Source organism: Larus michahellis, chromosome 1, assembly GCF_964199755.1.
Source record: "Larus michahellis chromosome 1, bLarMic1.1, whole genome shotgun sequence".
Lineage (NCBI taxonomy): Eukaryota > Metazoa > Chordata > Aves > Charadriiformes > Laridae > Larus > Larus michahellis.
Window position 1 is genome coordinate 51,925,775 of NC_133896.1, and position 22,793 is coordinate 51,948,567.

General features: G+C 37.5%; 2 protein-coding genes across 11 annotated transcripts in view; one reads left to right on the plus strand and one right to left on the minus strand.

Annotated features, from left to right (window-relative positions):
* Positions 1 to 376: 376 nt before the first annotated feature.
* On the minus strand, positions 377 to 9,828 carry IKBIP (IKBKB interacting protein). Of its 6 annotated transcripts, XM_074575697.1 has the most exons (5): positions 9,557 to 9,819; positions 7,690 to 7,914; positions 5,932 to 6,049; positions 4,317 to 4,988; positions 377 to 1,411 (listed from the first exon to the last, which is right to left on the minus strand). In XM_074575697.1, exons 2-5 carry the CDS (start codon positions 7,878 to 7,880, stop codon positions 656 to 658), a joined length of 1,737 nt encoding a protein of 578 aa, XP_074431798.1. In that variant the 5' UTR covers positions 7,881 to 7,914; positions 9,557 to 9,819; the 3' UTR covers positions 377 to 655. The 6 variants fall into 6 exon arrangements, with proteins under 6 accessions (XP_074431798.1, XP_074431819.1, XP_074431839.1 ...); XM_074575718.1 differs by lacking the exon at positions 4,317 to 4,988 and having other exon boundaries at positions 9,557 to 9,828; XM_074575738.1 differs by lacking the exon at positions 4,317 to 4,988 and having other exon boundaries at positions 9,464 to 9,573.
* APAF1 (apoptotic peptidase activating factor 1) overlaps positions 9,750 to 22,793 on the plus strand; it is a 37,870-nt gene continuing 24,826 nt past the window's right edge. For 4 of the 5 annotated variants that reach the window (XM_074575648.1, XM_074575665.1, XM_074575675.1 and 1 more), the window contains exons 1-11: positions 9,806 to 9,945; positions 10,381 to 10,570; positions 11,868 to 12,009; positions 12,272 to 12,461; positions 13,359 to 13,556; positions 14,591 to 14,774; positions 18,503 to 18,615; positions 19,135 to 19,266; positions 19,674 to 19,912; positions 20,461 to 20,628; positions 21,454 to 21,585. In XM_074575648.1, coding sequence (XP_074431749.1) covers positions 11,872 to 12,009; positions 12,272 to 12,461; positions 13,359 to 13,556; positions 14,591 to 14,774; positions 18,503 to 18,615; positions 19,135 to 19,266; positions 19,674 to 19,912; positions 20,461 to 20,628; positions 21,454 to 21,585 — 1,494 coding nt within the window. In that variant the 5' untranslated portion in view covers positions 9,806 to 9,945; positions 10,381 to 10,570; positions 11,868 to 11,871. Of the gene's footprint in view, positions 9,946 to 10,380; positions 10,571 to 11,867; positions 12,010 to 12,271; positions 12,462 to 13,358; positions 13,557 to 14,590; positions 14,775 to 18,502; positions 18,616 to 19,134; positions 19,267 to 19,673; positions 19,913 to 20,460; positions 20,629 to 21,453; positions 21,586 to 22,793 lie in introns of all 5 variants that reach the window. The other variant, XM_074575657.1, reaches the window with a different exon arrangement.

Sequence of the window (22,793 nt, forward strand, 5' to 3'; positions counted from 1 at the left end):
CTGTTCAGAGTTCAGTGTTTTGAAGGCCGCGCAGCGCTGCAGTGATGTGATCACAACTATAAAGCCTCACAGAAAATCTTTTTGCGAGGCATCAGCAGTATTTCTGAGCATTGCTTGCTTCACTGCGTTTACCTCTGGAAATACCAATTGTTTACAAAAAGAAAAAAAAGGGCGTGCTATAGTTTAAAAAAATCACAGAGTTAATACATTGAGACAATATTAAATTGCTACTGCAGCTTGATTAACCCTTGTTTAACTATCTGGAAACTACAATTTTACTCCTTCCTTTGGAGCAGGAAAGGAAAGCTGAAGATCTGTCTGTCTTGGGCCCTACTTTCTTCATGAAAGCAAAATCTAAAGGTAAGAACAACATTTTATGCTTTAACACTCTTTTATTGTACAAAACAAACAAGCATCTGTTGTCCTTTAGAAAAAAAACCCACATACACAGAGACATGTTTTTTGCTCATGTTATAGCTTGTCCCTTGAAATCAATGACTTTTTTCTGTGCTTTTCAAAGGCAGAGCACAAATCTCAAGTTTCATGTGCTTCTAAATGAAGCCTTTAAATACTTTCTTTCTCCTCAGTACTACACATGGTGGAGTTAACGCTCCTCAAACACTACTGTTCTTTAGGCAGTGACTTTTCACAGTGATCAGTTCATGTCGGAAATCTTGGTTATTTCATCCTTCGTATCTTTGCTCTCAGTTTGAACTCTTGTTAGATTGGCCAATTTCTCATTCAGTAAAGCAATTTCCTTCTCCCGCCGTAATACATCCTCCACTAATCTTCCTATTCTCAGCGTTAGGTCACTTATTAATGGCTCGAAAATGGCAGAATCCTTTTTAAGTTTGTACATCTTGGGCTTTAAATCATTTGCAAATGTAACCGTCTTCAGAACTCTTGCTCTGTCACCTTCGAGATTCAAAAGTCTATCGGAATGCTTGTTAAAATCACTCCTTAACTCGGATAACGCTGTCCTAATTAGCTCAATTTTTCTTGCGTTACTGGATGCCAAGGTTTGTAGGTTTGTACTTCGGTCGATGCTACTGGTAAGCAGGTCACCTATATTTTTTACTGTCTTCTTTTCACCTTTTTCTACTCTGTCTTCTAGTGTTTGCAAAGAATCTGTCAGTGCAGTCATATCTGAGACTAGGCCTGAAATGCGCCTTATGTCAGTTTTTACTGTCACAATCGTCAAAGTTGTGTTTTTTGCTACAGAAGCTGCATTCTCTTCAACACTTGAAACTGCATGAAAAAGAGCTGTTAAATTCTTCCGCAGTTCTTCTTGTTTTTTAATTATGCTGCTAGACCTTGCTTTCATTGTATAAATATCTTCCTGCAGATGTTGAACGTGAGGAATTATTTGAAGGTCTTCCACCTGTTCCATCAAGTTCCAAGTCTTTTCACACTAGAGGGATACAAACAAAAATATTTGACGAGATTTCTAGCTGAACAACTCGCATCAATTTTAAAGCTGTACTCTAATGAAAAATCTTCATGTTCTGATATTGAAATTGAGGAAATAAACTTCTGTTGCAACACAAGCAAAAATTTCATTTTTTGTCCCTTTCAGAATATATAACAAATTCAAATGTTACTACTCTTTCCTATTATTACAAAAATTACAGGAAGGTGCTATATGACTTTCCAGCATGACCTCTGAAAATGCAAGTCATCAAATGTAATTTTCTTCTTATTTATGGAACGTTTTGTATTAAGCCTATAGCCTGCGCGCCCCAGAGAGACCCATGTTGAAAGGTATTCAGAAACATTTTAGAAAGATGCCTACTTTAAAATTCTGTTATCCAAAAATCACAGACCGTAATTAACTGATGTGGCTTTATTTTGGTAACCGTGATATGTATTTTGAATGTGACATTCACAGAAGAAAAAGCCAAAGGAATTAGGCATGGTTCCCTTTTGTTTGAATAGCCACCAAAATACGTCACAGAAAAACAGTACTTGAACAGCCTGGCTCCGTCAAAGCTACATTAATGAGGGAACACTCATGCCGCTGTTAGATTTTTGGCTGAATTTGTTAGTTCACTTTTTTTGTTTGGGTTTTTTTTTTTTAGTGATTGGTTCTTGGTTTTCAAATTTGAGAGGAAGAAAGGAGGATATCTAAGTGATACTATCCTGTTCAATCCCCAATAAGTCAGTGTAGAACTTGGAAAGGAAAAAAAACACCGAACAGGCAAACACATTCCAAGAGGTTACGATTAGTTTCAAGTTACTAATTCTTTTCTTGACACTACTAGTAAAAATATCACCAAAGAAACAAGTATTTTTAACTTTTTGATAGTGTTGGTCATTCCTCATTAGCACAGAACTGTTAGCTTAAAAAAAAAACATGAAAATTGAGGTTGTGCAGAATTGTGGTGGTTAATGCCCTCAAGGATGAGCGAGGATTTTCCGTTCCATCTCATGTATCTTCAGCTTTCAGTAAGGTTAGCGTTGATGAAAGACATTAAATTGGGGAGCATACCACTGCTAATGGAGTCACCCTTCCCCAAACATACATGAAGTACAAACATACTTGGAAAAAATACTTAAAACACGTTTCCGTATAGAATAGTATTTCTTAATGGACCACTAAACACTAAAGTATTTATTCCATACTCTCTTCTGGAAGACCAATTTATTTTGAATTAGATAATGCAGCAGGACAGGGCAATCCACTACAACATATTTTTATTGAATATGACTGTAAACAGATACAAATCTATATGAAACTGATAAGACTTCATAACATTAAAAAATGCTGGTTTAATAGTTTCTTGAATAGGCAGCATTAACCATTTACTGAAGATTTCAGTAGAGTTCTAGATAAAAGAGTGTACAAACCCAGAATAATTTAACTTAAGCCTGAGTAAGTCATAAATATTATGGGTTCACACTGTTTACTAAGCAATCTCCTTTCCTGAGTTCAGAAATCAGGAACTGGAAATTATCAAGGCATAAGTCTGTAGACACAAATTTATGGTGGTCCTGAGATCCAAATTTCAATGAACAGCCATCAGGCCTATGAGGTAGTGCTATATCTGGTGTAAGCAGATCTATGTTAGATATTCCCTGCCCCTAAGTACATAACTCCATGTCTTTCATTAATTGCTGTTGAAGCTCTTGGTTCACCAAACTTTGGGAAACAGCGTCAGTGACACTCTTAAGTATTCTTCCCTTTGGAATGCAAAGCAATACCAGACACGTCATGTAATGTCTAACAGAGAACAGTCTACAGAAGAAAAGGTTAAAGCTTGTTTCTAACAGCACCAAAACAAACAAAACCACAAAAAAAACCCACAACCCCAAACTGATAGTGACCGATCACACCAAACTTGCAAATTAAATGATGGAAGAAGAACATAACAGGAATATCCGTTAATAAGAATTTCAGTCTATATGTAGTCCAAAGACTTCAATGGCAGAACAAAGCTGTGCCGGTCATTTTAGGAAGTCTGAAAAGTTTGGAAATGAGGTCGAAGAAGGCTATTTGTGTGAGGTCTAAGAAATAAAAGATAACACCAGCTGCTATGTAAGCCCCTGCTTATGAACACTGGTACCAGACGAGGTTCTCAGTAAGGGCTACTTTACTGATGCTTTCTGTAATGCTGTTGTATCTAAGCTTCAGCTGTTAAAAAATGTACTTAGTGCTTTCCGGCATGTAATAAAATATGTAGATCCCAGTAACTACTCTGACATTGAGAACTCTGTACCGTGAGCACAACATCATTATGGTATATAATACATTAAAAGCAAGGTACATGTATATCTGCCTAGAGATAAGAAGCATTACAAGTCCATGGAATATAATACAAAAAGTAAAAATATAAAAAAACAAAGTAGTGAGAACTAAATATAAATTTTAATCCAACAGCTCTGGTTTTGACTTTTTTTTTTTCCTTAAATCTAAATACTTTGCTTCAAATTCCATTTTAATAAAAATGATCTTTTAATAAATAAGCTGAAAATAATCCTTAATTTAAGAAAATACTCCTTGCCTCCTGCAACACAGTATTTCTTGCTCTCTATCCTCTTTCAGTCTAGTCCAATGCCTAGTTAAATTATGACAATATTTCAGCTACCCTTAACGTATGTTGGAGTTACATTACTTAAAATAAAGTGCTCTGTCATCAATGAAAACCCTAAGTCCAAATTCACTTATCCCCATTCTGGTCATTTTCTAAGTTACAACTTTCTAAAGTTATTTCTTTTGCTTCTGAAGATACTTTTATGTCACGCGCTACTTCTTCTAAAACCGTTATTTTATTTTGCACTTTCAACATGCTGTCATTGTAGTGTATGCTTTCAAGAACCTTTTGCATCGCCGTTGTATCAGAGACAGTTTTCAACATATCATTTTCCACAGTATGTAGCTGCGTTGTCAAGTCCCCTATCTTTTTCTCCACACTTAGCAATTCACTTGCTAATCTAAGAATAGAGTGAATAGCATTTTCAATTGTTGGCAAATGAGCCTTGCACTCCTCGATCTTAGGTTCATAGTTCACAAGTTTCTGATTCAGGTCTGTGTCCTTGGCTACCAGAATATTCTTTTCTTCTTCTAGTTTTTCAACTGCCTTTGCATGTAAGTCCAACTTTTGTTCAATTCTAGAGAATTCATCATCTTCTTGCCTTTTTAGTGTTTTAATATTTCTGGCTGTACTGTCTTCCAAATCTCTCACTCTTTCTGAAAGGGATTTAATTCTTTGGTCAACTTCATTAATTTGGGAAGTAACTTCTGTATGTATAAACTTCACTTCAGATTTTAAACTACTAGTGTTTGTGTTCATTTCATCCAAGCATCTTCTCCAGGAATTTGTAACATTTTGGAACTTCTCATTAATGCTGTGCACCTTTAGAGAGAGAGTCTGTTCATTGTTCTGAATATCATTTATGGTGTTATGAAGAGAAGATATTTCCTGCTCAAACTCAGTCATCCCAGAGACAGACGAGGCAGCTTCTTGTAGGATGCTTTCAGAAGACTCAAGCTGCATTTATAACACAAAACAACGTCCAATGTCTCCTTAACAAAAATAAGACTAGAAAACCACTTGCCTTTATTAAACAGAGAAAAAGTCCCTTATGAGCCACTTTACTTGTTACAAAGCTCCTATATAATTTGTTTTCATATTTCATCTTATAAATATTGTTGATTAACCTAGTATGAAAGAAAAAGTCACAGAAATGGGTATGTTTGTTGTTGAATTTCTATAGACTACGTGCCATTTTCTTTGTTGTCAATCCCTTATTTTCCACAGTGGTGGTTTTGGTTTTTTTTTTTTCCTGGTAAAATATATCACACTACCTAAATCCCATGCAACATTTTGCAATCTGGAGTGTAGTATATAAATATCCAAATTACATCATGTATAAATGACATCATTATGAGATCAGTGCTAAAACAACAGCACTAGCATAAGCCATGCTGAACTCCCATCGTTATCTGTAAGATATAAAGGATAATTCAGCAGTCAGCCCAAGTTTTCTACTTGAAAATATCATGCATAGATAAGAAAATAGAACAGCAATGAAAAAATATTACTATCACTTAATTATGTCTTTCATATTATTACAACAGGTCTACTACATTAAAATGCCTGTAAATTTTCTTCAAATCAATGTATATTAGAATTATACAGAGAGCACTACTGGTAGAATAAAGAATGCGCATACATGTAAGTTTTTTTAAAAATAGTTTAGTGTCTAAAAACTAATACTGAGATACAACCACTATATTCACACACTTGAACAATGGTATGGATTGACACATTACGTCACATGAAATATTCTCCAAAGGCCTATTCACAGGCAAGTAGAACACATTATGAACATTTATTTTAAAACACTGAGTTAAATTTAACTAAATGACAACAAAGTTAAACAATGTCAAATGTTCATCAGAGTTTATCCAATTAAGATGTTAATGATTACCTTTTCAGAAATTAAGTTAACTTTATTTTCCACATCCAGGAATTTTTCAGCCTCTTGCTGTAAGAAACTGTACTTCTCTTCCATATTAGCAAATTTATTTGACTGCTGAAATAAGAACCTGCAAATTGCAAATAAATAAATAGTAAACATAACTACATAATTAGCATAAATTAAGTGTTCCTGGGCCTGATTCACTGCAATCTGTAACTGTCGGAATTTGTGTTCACAGAATTTGCTAGATCAATACATGAGAGAAAAAAAAAAAAAAAAAAGGATTTCATGAAGTTGATCTCGCTTCATACTGGAGTTATCTTTCAATAGAGGTAGAAAAATAAGGAAGCATCCATAGATATGCTTTGTTTTTACATTGTATGCCATCCAAACAGGAAAAATGTCCAATAAGACTGCTGACATAGGGAGGCCATTACACGCTTGTAATGCATTGCCTCACAATATATTTTATTGATCAAGTATTATTTAACTGGTGGGGAAAAAAAAAAAACACAAAAAAATAATTTGTATTTCCTTGCAAAGCATCACAAAATCATGCATAGAAGCCTTTGGATTTAGAAAGAAATGTAATGTTGTTTAATTGTAACCACCCAAGAACACACGATGCATTGTGGCAAAGCTTGTATAGCTACTGTTAAGATGATGTTAGCTTTGAACAGACAGTAGAGATCTCAATCCTGTACTTGATATACATACGAGATTCATGTACTGTGAATTTGGGAGCTTTCTGAACTGTAAGCACTTTATACAGTTAAAAAGAAAATGAGACAGCCCTGAATTTTGCTGGATGTTTATTAATCCCAAAACAAGGTTTACTGTAGACTATGCAGGGGTCCTCTCAGTGGTACGAACAATTTAACTAGAACAATAGAGTTCATTTAAAATACTTGTGCTTTCATAAACTGATACTTATTAGTATATTGAATAGCGATTAGAAGTTTCAAAAGATCTACGACAGTCTCTACAGATAAAGTTAGGCAATAAAAGCTAAAATGCTAGCTATAGACAGATACATGCAAACAGACATAAATAGATAAAACAGTAAGCAGAAGCATCAAAACATTTTACTATTGTCATTCTGTTTCTCAAGGATTAAGATAATGAGATCTGAGGGATGTTAAGAGCAAAGTTTACCTCAATTTTCAGACTGATGTCTAGAGTGTAATAATCTGGACTGATTTCTTGCACTAGAGTTCCGAGAATTTCATCATATCATTTCTGCCAGAAGCTCAGTTGCTGATGGAACTAAGGTATTGATGCTGCTAACATGCTAAGACATTCTAAAACATCTTTTACAAATATATTTGCCCTTTACTTGAAGACTCCACCTGATAAACATTTTACCACACTGCTAAGCAAATTATTTACAGAAAACGCTACTGCACTTCTACTGTTGAATTATTTATTACTTGCCAAATGAGCCTTGTTGTACTTATTGTCAGATTAAGTTGCCCTTCACAGTCACATGTAGTCTCCAAAGCAGGTATTTACAATTCATGAGCAAGACACCTTTTAAACTTTCAACATGATACAACAGACCGAGCTTCTATAATCCCTCACTCTATACCAATGTTTCCACACTTGTGAATATTGCTATTGTATTCTTGATCCTTCCAGCTTTAACAAATTTCTACAGGCATTTAACCCAAACACTATATTCAAATGCAACTAATCACATATTCTGTGACTGGATACTGTATAGAATGCAAAAGAAAATATTTAAATACACTGCAGAGGGTTACCTACCAGGTCAGCACCAGGCAAACAGCAAGGGAAGATATGCTTAAGGTTGTTCGTGAGTCCATCCAAAAGGAACTCTGATTATTGCTGGTCCTGGGACTTGCCAGCTTCCCACAGTTACTGTGCTTCTTAACCTTTCGTGAACCCTCACTGGTCTTGGATGAAGTATCTTTTTTCCTCTGCTTAACTTCAGACATTCTGTGTTTTTAAAAAGCAGAAGCAAAGAGAGACCTAGGAAAAAAACCAACCAAAAAGACAAAACAAAACAGAATGGACTAGTTACTTCTAAGCACCCCCAAATACAAACTTTTGCCCTTTAGTTACACAAGTACAGCCCCAAAAATGTTTCCTTCAGTGCTGACTGTGTTTGCTAGTTATGTGAACTTTTGTAAAGTGTCATAATACTTTCATAAGGCTTTGTGAACATTTTTGTTTTCCATACCATAGACCACTGCTTTGATTTTTTCCTTCAAACTGAACTGAGTTTTCAAACATTAGCTAATTTCACCTTTCCAGAAATATTTCATCTGTTGTACAATAAGCATTTTTGAAGATATATTTTCAATCACTACTGAAAGCGTGATATTTCTTTATATAGTTGATTACTGTCACAATTTCATCAGGATTTCACTATCCTGTTTTACTTGTAGATTTTTTTTTAAAAAATAAATTACCTACTCCACATTAAAGGGGAAAATTAATTTTCTCATTTTTAAAAATGGTATTGCAAATCAAGCTTTACTTTAGAAATAGTTCTGTTGTAATGATTTCATGCCATCTGTAAAACCACAGACATCAGCTGATAGAAAGCCATTAATAGAACAATACAGAAGATTAATGAAATAATGCATCTAGATAAAAGAAAAGCTATACCTTCCACTTTGTTGAAATTAAGATCCAAATAAATTCAGGCAATATGAATCTCCAGTTTCGAAGAATACAAAAACTCATATTCTAACCAAGTGGAAGTACAGAGTGGAATTTTCAAGGCTAAAATGTTCCACCATGCTGCTCAAAATAGATTAGATCCTTGGTGGATTCAGTTTAGCATAATTTGAGACAAAAATGCTGTGCTTCCTTCTGGATAATTTTGCAGGATTGCTTAGTCACATGTCAAAATATAAATATTTAAGTATTACAGACAGTTACATAGTCTCATACACATGTAAAAGGCACGGTATGAAAGCTTAGAGCTGTTTGTGAATCACAGTTCTAGGAAGTGTGCTCGGAGTTTGAAGCATGTAGGAAAAAACCACCTCTTGCTCTCCCAAAAAAATAGGAACAATGATACTTTGTAACTTTTAAACACCTTTATGATTGAGAGCACATATTATGAAGTTAAAATAATTAAAAAAAAATAAGAGATATCTGAACGGTAGTTAGGGAAACAGTTTAATACAGGACCAACAACTCGGCTTTAACAAAGATAACTTCAGAGCGCCGGGCAGGGCAGAGGAACGACCCGCAGCTCCCCACAGAGACCGTCTCAAGCTCCCCAGCCCCTTCCTTGCCCCGCTTTTTCCCCTGCCCCAGCCCTGCCTGCGCTCGGCCCGGGGCACCGAAAGTGACAGGCCGCCCCCTCCCCTCCAGGGCGCTTCCACACACCCTCCGCCCGCAGGAAACTCCCCCAGCCCAGGAGCGGGCCTGCGGGACGCCACCCAGCCCCGGCCGCCTCCCGCGGCCCTGCCGCTCCAGCGACCGCCCGCGGCGCCACCGACTCCCCCCAGTACTTCGGGCCGCTTTGCCCGCTCGCTCCCTTCCTCCCTCGGCAGGCCGGTACCCCCTCCGGCCGCTGCCGCGCTCCTCCGCCGGGGCACCCTTATCGGGAAGGCGGGGAGGGCCGTTGCCACGCTGACACGTCCTGGGGCCCCACCTCTGGCCGGGGCCACCGCCTGGCGCCGCGCCCGCTGCAGCCGTTAGCCGCCTTTCCCTCAGCCTGTGCCGCGCCCGTTGCAGCCGTTGGCCGCCGCTCCCTCAGCCTCTGCCGCGCCACGTCAGGCGCTAGTGCTGCCACCGCTCCGCCAAGGCGGCCGAGCCTTCGCGCCGGCGCGGGAGCGCCGGGCTTTGTTCGGCGGGGGCCGGGCTGCCGGAGGCCGGCAGGGACGGCAGCGGGCCGGCCCGGCCCTTCTCCCACCCCTGGGGGCCGGAAGGAGGAAGTGCCGGCGGCGCGCTGCTTCCCCGGTGCCGGGGTAGCGGCTTCTCTTCAAGGCGAGGCGAGAACTTGTTGCCGGCGGCTCCTGACGGCCCCGCGCTGCCCGGCGGGTGAGCGGCGGTGGCGGAGAGGGAAGGGGGGAAGGGACGGGACTGGGCGAGGCGAGGCGAGGCGAGGAAGGTCCGTGCCCGGGCGGTTTCCCCGTGGCGCCCCCGAGGCTGGCTCCAGCCCGCGGCTCTGGGGCTGTCTGCTGAGGAGGCAGCTCGGCGGCCCCCGCTTCGGGGGGGAAATGGCGGAGGTGGCCGGGCAGAGCCCCCCGGCCCGGCGGGGTGGGGCGGGGGGCGGTGGCGGGCGGCTGGTCTGAGCGCTCCGGTTTCTGTTTCGTTCTCCCCGCAGCTGGGAAGGGCCGCTGCGGTGAGGCGTGTCTGGGTGTGAGGTAACCCCTTTGTTTTGTGCCTTTGCGGGGTGCTTTCTTTATGTGTTTGCTTCATGTGTGGATTGGTTATTACTATTTTTTTTTCTTTACCTGGACGTTTTGCGGCTAGGCAGCTTTCACGTCCCCTTTCCTAAGCCGTGCGGTGGAGTAAAGGTGGGGTGAAAGACTTTCCTAACCCACGTAATTTCCAGTGAAAATAGGAGATTCTGTCAGCACGGCGGAAGAGGCACTACCATCGCGGGTTCACCCAAAGGCAGCTGTTCTGCATCTACCGGGCTCCTGAAGGAGTGAAGGAAAAGGTGAGCATTTCTGCAGGCTGCTCTGTGGAGGAGCTTGCTATTGCCTATGGAGCCTTTGATCCTTGCACAGGAGTGTGATTGGAGAGATCGTTTTGATCATTAGGGACTCTCAGGGGCAGCTGATCAGTATTCGGAAACTTATACGTGGTAGGCAATAGTTTTCACCTTCTTTTGTCTTCAGGCAATATTTTTTTTTTTTTTTAATGACATAGAGGAAGAATGCAAACTTATGGTTGTGTGATGCTTATGGTTGTGTGACGGTTGATGCTGACAAAGGAAGATGCAGATCAGTCGTTGGCAGTGTTGGGTGTTCCATCCTCCGTTGGGATCTGAGTGTACTTGTGTGGAGTCTTGGACTTAGAGACAATATCGAGTTTATCTCATGAGATTTGGTACACAGGAAGTTTATTTTTTATTGTAATTCTGCCCGGTGCTGTCAGCCATGAGACCAGTCCTCTTTCTCATCTGTTGTCCCAGTCACATGATTCAAGGACTTAAAAAAATTGAGGGATGTAGTGGGAGGGGAAGAGACCTTTTCATAGAGACATTTGGTATGAGAAGCTTGCACAGACTGTGATTCTTTAGTTCCGCAAGTGTTTGTAAACATAAATTCATAGAAATGTGGAAAAGGACTCAGACTTTTTTTTCATGTAGTGACCACAAGAGTTTTACTGTGAGGCTAATTAGTTGTTAAAGATTTAAATTCTTTTTATACCTGCTTTATATGCCTCCAAGTGGAGCAATTGGAGAAATAACGTGATCAGATTAATTGTAATAATGCTCAGCTGGATGTCTTTATTAAACACAATAGTATATGGTATCTAAATAATATTCCAAGAATACTATTCATATTCACAGCAGCTTGTGAACTAATACAACTTAATAGTTCACAATGTGCCTTTTTTTACTCTGTTGAAAAGGAATGATATTAGATTTTCCCAGTGTTTTCTTGATGCTACTGTACTGTCCAGCCAAGCTGGATTTGTGGGTCATAAACAGTGTAATTAAACTCATAAAACAGTAGTATGAAAGTCTCCTTATCAAGACAGAAAGTAAAAAAAAAAAAAAAACAAAAAAACCAAAAAAAAACCAAAATCCCCAAACCACTAAATTTTTTAGCTTTCTGCAGTTTATAATATGAACTTGCCTGAAACTTCATTGTATTCTCCACTAATGCAGCTGCTCTGCTACTTTTTCTGACTTTAAAACCAAAATTTATAAACTATTTTAAAACTCAGTTCCTTGTACTTTTAAGTTATGTTTTGATTCTGCCTTGACTTTTTTTTAAATGCTGAAGAAATATGGATGCGAAGAGTAGAAATTATTTACTTATGAATCGCCAAGCATTGGAAAGAGACATCAAGACCTCTTATATTATGGATCGTATGATTTCTGATGAAGTACTGACATTACAGGAGGAGGAGAAAGTGAAACAACAGGTAGAATTGTCTCTCACTGTTTTTTATCTTCCTAGTCTGTTCACATGTTTTATCATTCTTTTTAAAAATAATACTTTCTGTCTATCTCATTGCTGGATTCAGCAAATTTGTAAGCATATGTCTAGCATGCAGTTGAGTCAAGTTGAAAGCTATTACACAGTTGAAGGCGATGAACAGTCTATAATTGACAGAGTGATAGATTAGATAATTTCTAAGGTCTCTTAGTTTTTTGTAACATTTCTTTCGATTTTTTTTTTTCTAGAATACACAGAAGGAGCGAGCAGCTATGCTAATAAACATTATTCTTGAAAAAGATAATAATTCATATAGATCCTTTTATAATGCACTACTTCATGAAGGGTACAGAGATCTTGCTGCGCTTCTTCAGGACGGCATCCCTGCCATCTCCTCTGGTAATGGAAAAAGTTCAATGGATGGAATGACTTCATATGGTCAGTATAACTACAGCAATCCCTATGCTTGAAAGTAAAGACAAGTTGTATTTTTTATTCCTTACTAATTGACTATCTATAATACCTGTTCCAGTGAAAAAGGAGTAGTTGGTGCATTTGCTTATTTTAGTAGTGTAGTCAGTATTTCTGTATTTCATAATTTAATACAGCAGGAGAGTTACAACAGTTATGACTTCCGTAGGTCATCTTGAAAATCTTCATATTTAGTAATGTTTATTTTAAAAGACAGGACACCTGAAGCTCTCACAGTTTTCTCTAAATTGTAACATTTTTGTTGTACGTGAAAGAAAGACTCTTGACTTACATATATTACAAGACTCTTGTCTTGTATATATTAAAGAAGCTGACTCTAATGTAAAAAAAATTGTAGCCTCCAAAATCCTGACATCTCTCTTGAAGAGTAATCTGTAATCTCTCAGCCTACATTCCAATAGTAAAAGCCTTAACAGCATGCTTTCTTTTCTGCCGCATCCACGGGGCGGTAACTTCTGGTTGAGAAAGTGACTTGTCAGTTGAATATAGTAACGTTGAGCACCTATGTCTGTTTGCCACGGTTTCTACTGGAGTTGTTAATTATCTTTTTACTTCTAGGGATTGATGTAACTAGCTAGCATAAAATGTAGTTATTAACTGGGACACTATTGCAGCTGGGAGGCTAGTTACCTGCTAAGTAACTTATTTCTAAAAAACAATATTTTTTTTCAGTGTTTGGTGTTGTGAGTTCAGTAGTTTTTAGAGCATTTGTATGGGACATGAGTTGGGGGAGAAAGCCCACTAGTTATTTGGGATGGGGTGGGGAGCTGTTTGGTTTGGTTTCAAGATGCATCACATCTTTAATTTAATTTTTATTTTCATGTATCTTGTCTTTAACTTTAGTTAAGACAATTCTCTGTGAAGGAGGTGTACCACAGAGACCGGTTGTTTTTGTCACTCGGCCAAAACTAGTAGATGCTATTAAACAGAAACTGTGCTGCTTGGGAAATGATCCAGGCTGGGTCACAGTTTATGGAATGGCAGGCTGTGGGAAGACTGTTTTAACAGCAGAAGCTTTAAGGGATCATCAGCTCTTGGAAGGTAATTTTAGAAAAAAAAAAATCTGTATTTTTATAAAATTAATACATGTATATGCACATCGGATATATATGGTGAAGTATCTTATGTCATCTGAAAGTAGTTTAAGATTTAGGTTTCTAAGTTCCTTAAGTGCTTCTGAAATATTTGCTTGCAACTTAACAGCTTTCATAACCGTTTAGTGCTCTAGGACCACTAAATATTTTACTAATTAATAAGAAAAGATTCTGAGTAGCTTTTCACCTTGGAATCTGCTTTGGTTTATGAGAGTAGATACATCCTTAATTAACTTGAAATTGTTATTTCTCTTTGTGCAAAATAATAATATTTAGTTTTTATTCTTTTTGGTCATTGCTTGTTAAGTCCTCAGACTCTTCCCCTTGTGAGTTAGAAGAAGAAAAAAATCTTCCTCTAACTTTTGCATATATTTTGATAATGGCGAGCATTTGTGGAGTGATTACACTAGTATCACTTTAACTTAAAGCAGATCATAAATGAAATCGTTTAATGATTTATTTTTTTTTCCCTGCATAGGACTCTTGGAGGAAAAAGTGGGACTCGGGCATTAGAAAACGTGATGTAGGGATAGATACAGGATCCTCTGCTGCAGCTGGGGCTTCTAGATGCTTTCACGTTCACTGTCTTGCAATAATTTTCACATCCCAGACCCTGAACTCCTGCAGTAGAACAGGGTGGAAAAAAGTAAATGCTAAGTTAGACTAGCAGGAAGATGGATGTAGAAGGGGTTGCCAAGGGACAGGCAGGACGGCATGTAGAGAGGAGGGATGACAGCATCAGCGTCAGTGTGAATTCTGTGTGGGAACTTGCTCTACAGAGCCTGTTCCTTTAAAAATGAAAAGTAGTGGTCTTGTAGAACTATCCTTCTCTGTTAATGGTAGAGTTGCAAGTTTGGCTTGCAATAGACTTTAGAGTTCTATATTTTAATTGAAATTGAGTCATTGATTGCTATTGTAAGCTGCTCTTTAATATGTCTGATTTTAAATGTATAGCACAACTAACGCTGCATTTCTTGTTAGATTACTTTCCAGGAGGAGTTCACTGGATCTCTGTTGGAAAACAGGACAAAGCAGGGCTCCTAATAAAACTTCAAAATCTCTGTAGTAGATTAGAACATGACTCTACTCTTTCACAAAGGCCACCACTTAACATTGAAGAAGCTAAAGATCGTCTTCGTTTGCTGATGCTACGCAAATATCCCAGGTGATGTCAGTAAAATGAAACACTAGTCTTTAACTGATAAAACTTTACAGAGTAACTTTGGTCGAATCATCTAGGTGTCTGTGTTGTGGTTACATGTCTCTGTGGTGTGGTTTGTTGTTTGGTTTGTGTTTTTTTTTTTTTTTTTAAAAACCCAACTTCCTAACTCTTCCACTTTTTGCTTTCCCTTTTTCTGTTTTACTGTAGCTAATTAGGAAGTGTTATTCAAGGTGAAGCTGACAATACTTCTAGAATTTTAATTCTTGTGTGGGGGTTCCCGTTAAAATTTTCTGAATTACTGACTTGCATATGATAAAAGAATAAGTAAGTTCAGATAAGTGTACAAAAGCTGAAGGGTAAATAAATGCTAGAGGCAGATGCATAATATATATAGTATAACTGTCCCTGTTTAGATGTGTGAGTCTTTTAATGGGGTAACTGAAGGGTTACATTGCAGGCTTGTCCTGGATATGAATATGTTTAGTAGGCTAATAAGGCTTCTGCTAACAAAATATGTTAACCAGCTGTGCAGGAGTCACAGTTGCTTGAAAAATTATTAGTAGTTGAATAATGAAGGTTGAAAACGAACAGTTGGAAGTAAGAATTGCTCTAACTTTCAGTGTTCTCATTGTGTACATAGAACGCTTCACTGATGTGTGAGGATCATACAGCAGTAAAAAGGGTGTGTATCACTGCTGAAAATTTTTCCTTTCCAGAACAGCTGATGTCTACAGTTATCACAGCGAAAGCAGGTTTTCATGATATGATCAATTATTGCCAAGAAACCAGTTGTTTTCAAACTTCAGGAAAAGTGACTCGATTTAATCAAGCAGCGTCTCAGCCACTGCACAGCTTTTTTCATCTTTGAGCAATAGTTTTTGTTTGTTGAGGATTTCATTACCCTCTGGGAAAATTTGTGCTAAACTAAACTAGCCTGCACCTGAGTGAGATATCTCAGTAATAATACTCCAATCTTGTGATCTTTATAGATGACATAGAGTAGAAGAATACTGGCATTTTTGTACAGGGGAAAAAAGTAATCTTGTGAAGAAAGGATTTGAAAAACACTGCCAGGTCTTCCACAAGAAATCTTTCATTTTTTGTGGAAGTCTTGTATGAAAAGTGCAAACAGGACACTTTCAACAAGTGGTTATCTTCATTGACACAATTCTTGTTAGCTTTTGACACAATTCCAGTTAGTTTTTGTTCGTTAACAAAACCAAGCTCTTTGATACAGAAGAATTTGGAAGTTTAATTCATGCACAACATTACAGTCCCTTCCAAGTAGAAGGGAGAACTGTGTGCTATTTTCTTGTAAGATGTATCCCTATGGCATCATGAAATGTTCCAGAAGTTGGCAACTACTGTATAGCCAAGTAACATGACAGCCTAACATGGTTGATAGTGTTTGTAGTGCACAAAGTGACTCATTTGAGAGGTACTTAACTGTGTTTTGTCAAAAAGCTCCTGTATATGAGGAAACTAAGTGGAAAGGAGAAAATGCCAGCTTTGGAAACAGTTAGGCACTTGTTTTCATTTGAGGATGTTTCAGTGCCAGCTGTGACAGTGTCGTCTTTATAGACTGCCAGATAGCATGTAGGGTGCAGTTCACCTGGCAATGTTTGTTAATCTGTTTCAAGATAAAGTAATGAATATTAAATAGGATTATTGCAGAGAATGACTGCACCTCAAGGAGAAGGTACAAGAATTGATTATAAAACTTTTCTAGTCTGACTCCTTTTCACCATTACGAAACTATGTTATTGTGATCACACTGTTCATCTTAGTCCTGTTTATCCTTTCCATTCTCTCCTCTATCCTAACCACTTTGATCATATTGCTGAAATTGATTCTAAAGGTAGGAACTTCGTATCTTTGAAAATTCTGTAAGTTTATGAAAAGTTGACAGTCGGATAAAGAAGAGAAATACAAGTAGGTGCTTTCAGTGGTGAAAAGGTGTATACAGAATGAATTGAAGGGAAGCACACTTTGTTGCGTTGCTAACCGGCCGTGAGCTGGGAACAGGCCCGTGCTCCATCCTTCCCAGTTAGGTATATGTGAGAATGTGGTAAGAACAAACTGAACATGTTGCTGATGATGGGTTATCTGGGAAATCATAGTGGGGATGAGAGGAGGCAGAGGGGAACGAACTGGAGAGAGGTTCACAGGGTGCAAGTGTACTGGAAACTAAGCTTCACTAGTTCTGTGGCTTGTGGAGCTTGTTCTGCACTAGAATTCTCTTTGGTGCCCAAAAGTCACTTCAGCTATTTCTGGCTTCAGATTGTGAATCCAGTGCATTTCTTGGGATTAAAGTATTAGTCAAATGAAAACTTTCTGAGCAAAATATCACTGTGTTTTATTGTATTATGGTTGAAGAAACTGAAGCTATGATATTCTTTAAGAAATTTCAGAATTGTGATTGTTATCACAGGATTTAGTAGTATTTTTTTTTGTTTTTTGCTTTCTTTTGGGTTTTCTTTACAGTCTTAATTAGGATTTAAGATTTGTTGGTGCGGTTGGGGAAGAAAATCACTAGTACCAAAAGACTGGGAGAACTTTGAAGCTCTCAGATTAATTAAAAATATAAAATCAGGCTGTAATTCGTGCTGCCCAGCATATTTTCAAGTGTGAAAGTACCACAAAATTAGTCATTTATGGCTATGATAGTATTCTTGTAAACCATCTGATTTATCAAAAGGGTGTTAATAGAGCAATTTTATAAAAATGGGACATGGGTATCTGAGACTTACATGCAACTTTGAAAATGTGGTGTAATGTGTATGCACTTGTTAAGAAGGATAACATCCTTATAAGCATTGATGGCACAAGTGTCATTTAGCTGAAGAAAAATGCAGAAGTCTTGGCATGCTTCAGTGGGAATTGGACAATTTAACCAATGACTAGTGTAGTTGAAAACTCCATCCCTTTAAAAAAAAAAAAGACAGTAAATATAAACAATTTGCAGTATTTGGTTTCAGTAACTTACTTTCCTTCGCAAACGACACAGAATGCAAATAACTGGTACTTCTTTTCATAAATCTACTTGCCAGCCAGTCTTTTTGACTTCTTACTCCCTTGGAATCAACCTTTTAAAAACAGTTTTCAGTAACTTCTTTGTCAGACATGGGCAGGTGTAGGGAGGTCTACTTTACATTATTCTGATGAGATTCCATGTAGTAACCTACGAACATAACTAGCCATAGGATTTGAATATGTAGTCACTATAAAATATTATGTAAAAAAAAATTTCATTATCCAAGACAATTCCTTCACAAGAGGAATCGTATCTGAAAATACAAGAACAAAACTGAGAACTCTTGAGTCAAAAGGAAACTGAATTGGTTTCTCCCACAAAGCTTATCAGTAACCTGTGTCAAGCAGAGTTTTTATCTAGTCCTATACAACGTTTTTCTTCACTTACAGTATCTGATGACATGAAAACAGAGTAAACATTTCTGTTTTACCTGGCATCTACTAGTGGAAACATTTCTGAAAATGTTATTGTTTATGCTTCAATTGTAGCTATAAAGCAATAAATGGTAAAAACATTTTTTTGAGATACTTGCATTCAGCTTTCTTGCACTGTGTTTAATGCTCTCTTAAGGTATGTTACATATTAATACAAAAATTATGTAGTGATACATTGTGAATTCTGAAAATGTTTCATTATTAAAATAAAATGCGGTACTTCAGGACTAATAGTTGATCTGTAATATTTCTTCTTGCACTAGATCTCTTCTGATCCTGGACGACATTTGGGATTCCTGGGTATTAAAAGCATTTGATAATCAATGTCAGGTTCTTATCACCAGCAGGGACAGGAGTGTAACCGATGCTGTGGCTGGTAAGGAACAGTTTCCTCTCCTGAACCACAGATTATGTGTGTATACGTATGCAGTTCGTTCTCGTGAACTTTTAAAAGAATCTGATAGCATCTATGACTATCAACTTCTGCACAAGAGGAGAAGTTTTAGCTCTTTATGCTCTTCATGAAATAAATGTTATGTGTTATCCTGAAAGTTATATGTCTACTTTGAAGAGTGCAATGATTCTCAACAAAATAAATTAACCTGTGTGACACTGCTGCTGTTAGAGTGATTATCTCTACACTATTAAGCATTCACCAGTATGAAGTGCCCATAATGCATTTTTAATTAGTAGATCATAATCTAATTTTTTGTCTCTTTAATGCAAACTTGATTCTGATAAGTAGAATTTGCACTCTTCTTAGTATTAAGAATTTAAAATACTATGCATAAAATTATGAGCCAGATCCTTTGCTCCAGGTTTTGCGTGGAAAATACTCTCAATTTACGTAAGATTTTTTACATTCTTTAATTTTTTTCCATGTTTTTATGTCTAGGCAATAAATATGAGGTTCATGTGGAAAGTGGACTAGCACATGAGAAAGGACTGGAGATTTTATCCCTATTTGTGAACATGAAAATATCAGAACTGCCAGAACAAGCTAACTGTCTTGTAAGGGAATGCAAAGGTATGCTTGCCGCTCTTTGACATACCATTTACCACTCACTGTATTTTTTTTTTTCTTCTAGGTTTTTGACTTGCAGATAGAGGAAGGAACGTTCTTTAATATGGTATACCTTAAGTAAAACACAAGTGTTTGTTAAATGCTTTTTGTTTTTTTCAAACTAAATAGAAGTCTCATGTTGATTTTCAAGTAGTTTTTTTCAGCGTATCTTCCTCCTGCCCCCTATTACACTTAAATTTGGTGAGTTTGCAGGTGTCTACGTGAATGAGATGTTTTGTTTGTCTGTTCTCCGCACCTCAAGGATTTAATCAATGTAGTGAGAAATTTACCTGATGTATTCAACCACTTGGCTAAACTATCGGATTGTGTTCCTTGAAAACCTCTAAGATTAATTTAATCTTTTCCTTCAGGTTCTCCTCTTGTGATATCCTTGATAGGTGCATTGTTACGAGACTTCCCTAGTCGTTGGGAATACTATCTCAAACAGCTGCAGAATAAGCAATTTAAAAGAATAAGAAAATCTTCTTCTTATGATTATGAAGCCCTTGATGAAGCAATGTCCATAAGCGTTGAGCAACTGAATGACAATTATAAAGACTACTATAAAGACCTCTCTATCCTCCCAAAAGATGTTAAAGTACCTACTAAGGTAATAACAGCAATGCATAAATATAATAATTTTTAGTGAGATACAAACAATAACTTTAAAGAATTAATAAAATTTATAATTGTTGTATATAACTTGTGCATGTAACTTAATAGTAATTGCTAGATTGGGTAGGTCTGGTGCATTGTTGTATCATGAATTTTATTGTCAGTAGTGAAACTAAAAAGTTCAGTGAAACTGAATAAATGTATTCATAATGTTAGTTTAATATGCATTCTGTATATAGCTCTTTAATTAGATTGTAATTGAGCTCTCTGAAGGCTTAAAAACTGTTATGTGAAATTTGTCTCCTTTAAGAAAAAGATATCATCACCATAAATTAGCACAAATAGACAAAAGATGGGATAACGTGTATTATCTGTCCTGATATGGAAGAATTAGTAACTTACTGAATTTATTACCATTTGTAATATGTCTATATTTGTTACCATGTGTTTTGTTGTCACTTAATTGGTAGCCTCTTATGATATTCATAGAAGTCATATTACCCCTTAGTTCTGATTCTTTTCTGTCTTAATGTGCTTTTCTAGGTTCTCTGTATTCTTTGGGATATGGAAACTGAAGAAGTTGAAGATATACTACAGGAATTTGTTAACAAATCACTGCTGTTCTGTGATCGTAATGGGAAGTCATTCCATTATTATTTACATGATCTTCAACTTGACTTTCTTACAGAGAAGAATCGCAACCAGCTTCAGGTAGGGTATTGACTAATTTACTCGCTTTTAACTTTGCTCTCCAAAGCCGGGCATTCTTCAGAAAATGTTCCTTTGTTAAATGGTATCCAGAGTAGCTTCATAGAATAGGTCCACAATGCAGTTAAACTTAATGCTGACTAATTAAAAACATTTATTTTCAACTTGAAACTGTGCAGTGATTTCATGATGACTCCATTTGGAGCTAAGAAACTAAACTGAGAGAAGATTCTATACCCATTATTTCTCTGTCAAAGACATTTCCAGCAGGAGATGGAATGTTCTACTGATGTTTCCAAAGGCATCAAGACCCTACCAGAATAGGAAGTTTCTTTTTTAATTCAGAGAAGTGCTTTTTACACCTTTTCTTCAATTTAAAGCCAGTCTTGCAGGGAGAGGACCTATATGTTGGGCCAAATAAATTTATCAGTTCCGAAGGACAAGGCAGAAAGAGTAGATATGAATAAAAGGCAAGTTTTTAGACATATGTAAAGGTCTTTTTTTTGTTGGCTACCCACACCTAATGTGCAAACTGATTTGATAGCTCTTCTCAACCTAAGAACGAAGGTTAACAGCTTGCTTTTCTGTCTTTTAATATCCAGAGAATGTTTCTGGAGAAGTCTTAAGGAATAAATTAGGTTAAATGTGCAGTTCTAGAACGTAAGCTTTTCTTGGTTCATTTGTTGACGTATTATGGTTGAGAAATAATAATAATATTATTCCTCAATACTATATACAATACAATATTAATAATAATTCCTCAATACCGAAACCAATCCATACCTTGGTATAGTATTAACTGAAAGCGTGTTTTGATTCATATTGCAGGAGCTACATAAAAACATAGTAAATCAGTACAAGAAATATTACAAACTTAATACACCTGTTCCATCTCAAGAGGATTGCATGTACTGGTATAACTTTCTAGCGTATCACATGGCTGGTGCCAACATGCAGAAGGTGAGTTCTGACCAGTGTTCTCTGTTTCTTTTCTTGACCCACCCTTACGGCTATCTTTCCCCCCAGGCTTTTTCCCACTTGAACCTCTCTTCTCCCAGGCTTTTGTGCAGATAGGTAAACACTCAACATAGAGTCCTTTAGGAACTCCTCTGCTAATCACTGTCTGTTATGAAAACTGCTTAATTTCTATCCTTTGTGTCTTGTCTTTTCAACCAATTCTTGAGAAGATTTCTTATTTTGTATCGTAATAGCTTGTGTTTTTATTTTTCTTTTGAAGAACCTTTGATAAGAAATCTTCTCTAAACCTTTTTGAAAAACCAGGCTCGCTTTATTGTATAATACAAGTAAATTGATTTCTTCAGAAAATTTGATTAGATTAGTTATTTTTTTCTACAGAATTCTTGTTAGTTTTTTCCTCTTATGACATACTGATTTGTGTGTAAAAGTCCATTCTCTGTGTTACCAGATTTCAACAGCTATAAAAAAAATCTATGAAGAGTTAGATGGGCAAATTTCATGTTCCCAGGATTGCCTTAGCACCTTAAAACGATTGCAGTTTTTTTTGCCACCTACTGTTCTTTAGGTACTGAGCTAGTATAAGATGCAAATCATGCAGCAAGATTAGTACTTCAGTAGTTTCAGTTGAACGTCTTCAGAGTTCTTGCCTTGAATAGCATTGGGTGCTGGTTGTTAATTGGTTTGTTTCACATGTACTCAAACATTTAGAATTGAACCTCTTTTTGAGATGGGCCAACTGTGAGATGAGCAGGTAGACGATGCGCTGGGTGAAGAACTGGCTAAACGGCAGGGCTCAAAGGGTTGTAGCGAATGGGGCTACAACTGACTGTTGACCAGTCACCAGCAGTATTCCGCAGGGTTCAATTCTAGGGCTAGTTCTGTTCAATATCAATGATATGGATTCATATTTCAATTTATCAACGATATGGATGCAGGATTTCAATGTACCATTAGCAAGTTTGCTGATGATACCAAACTGGGAGGTGCTGTTGACTCTCTTGTGGGAGAAGAGGCCTTGTAGAGGGTTCTAAATAAATTTGATCATTGGGCAATGATTAATGGAATGAAATTTAACAAGTCCAAATGCTGGATCCTGCACCTAGGACAGAGTAGCGCTGAGCACAAATATAAATTGGGAGAGGAGTGGCTGGAGAGCAGCCCTGCAGAAAGGGATCTGGGGATGCTGGTTG

Coding starts and splice junctions, on each gene's coding strand:
- IKBIP (XM_074575697.1), bottom strand. CDS start 7,880: ATGTCTGAAGTTAAGCAGAGGAAAAAAGATACTTCATCCAAGACCAGT. Junction 4,989..5,931: donor TTAACTTAATTTCTGAAAAG/GTAATCATTAAC, acceptor TTATAAATGCAG/CTTGAGTCTTCTGAAAGCAT. Junction 1,412..4,316: donor ATACAACGGCGATGCAAAAG/GTTCTTGAAAGC, acceptor GTATCCCTCTAG/TGTGAAAAGACTTGGAACTT.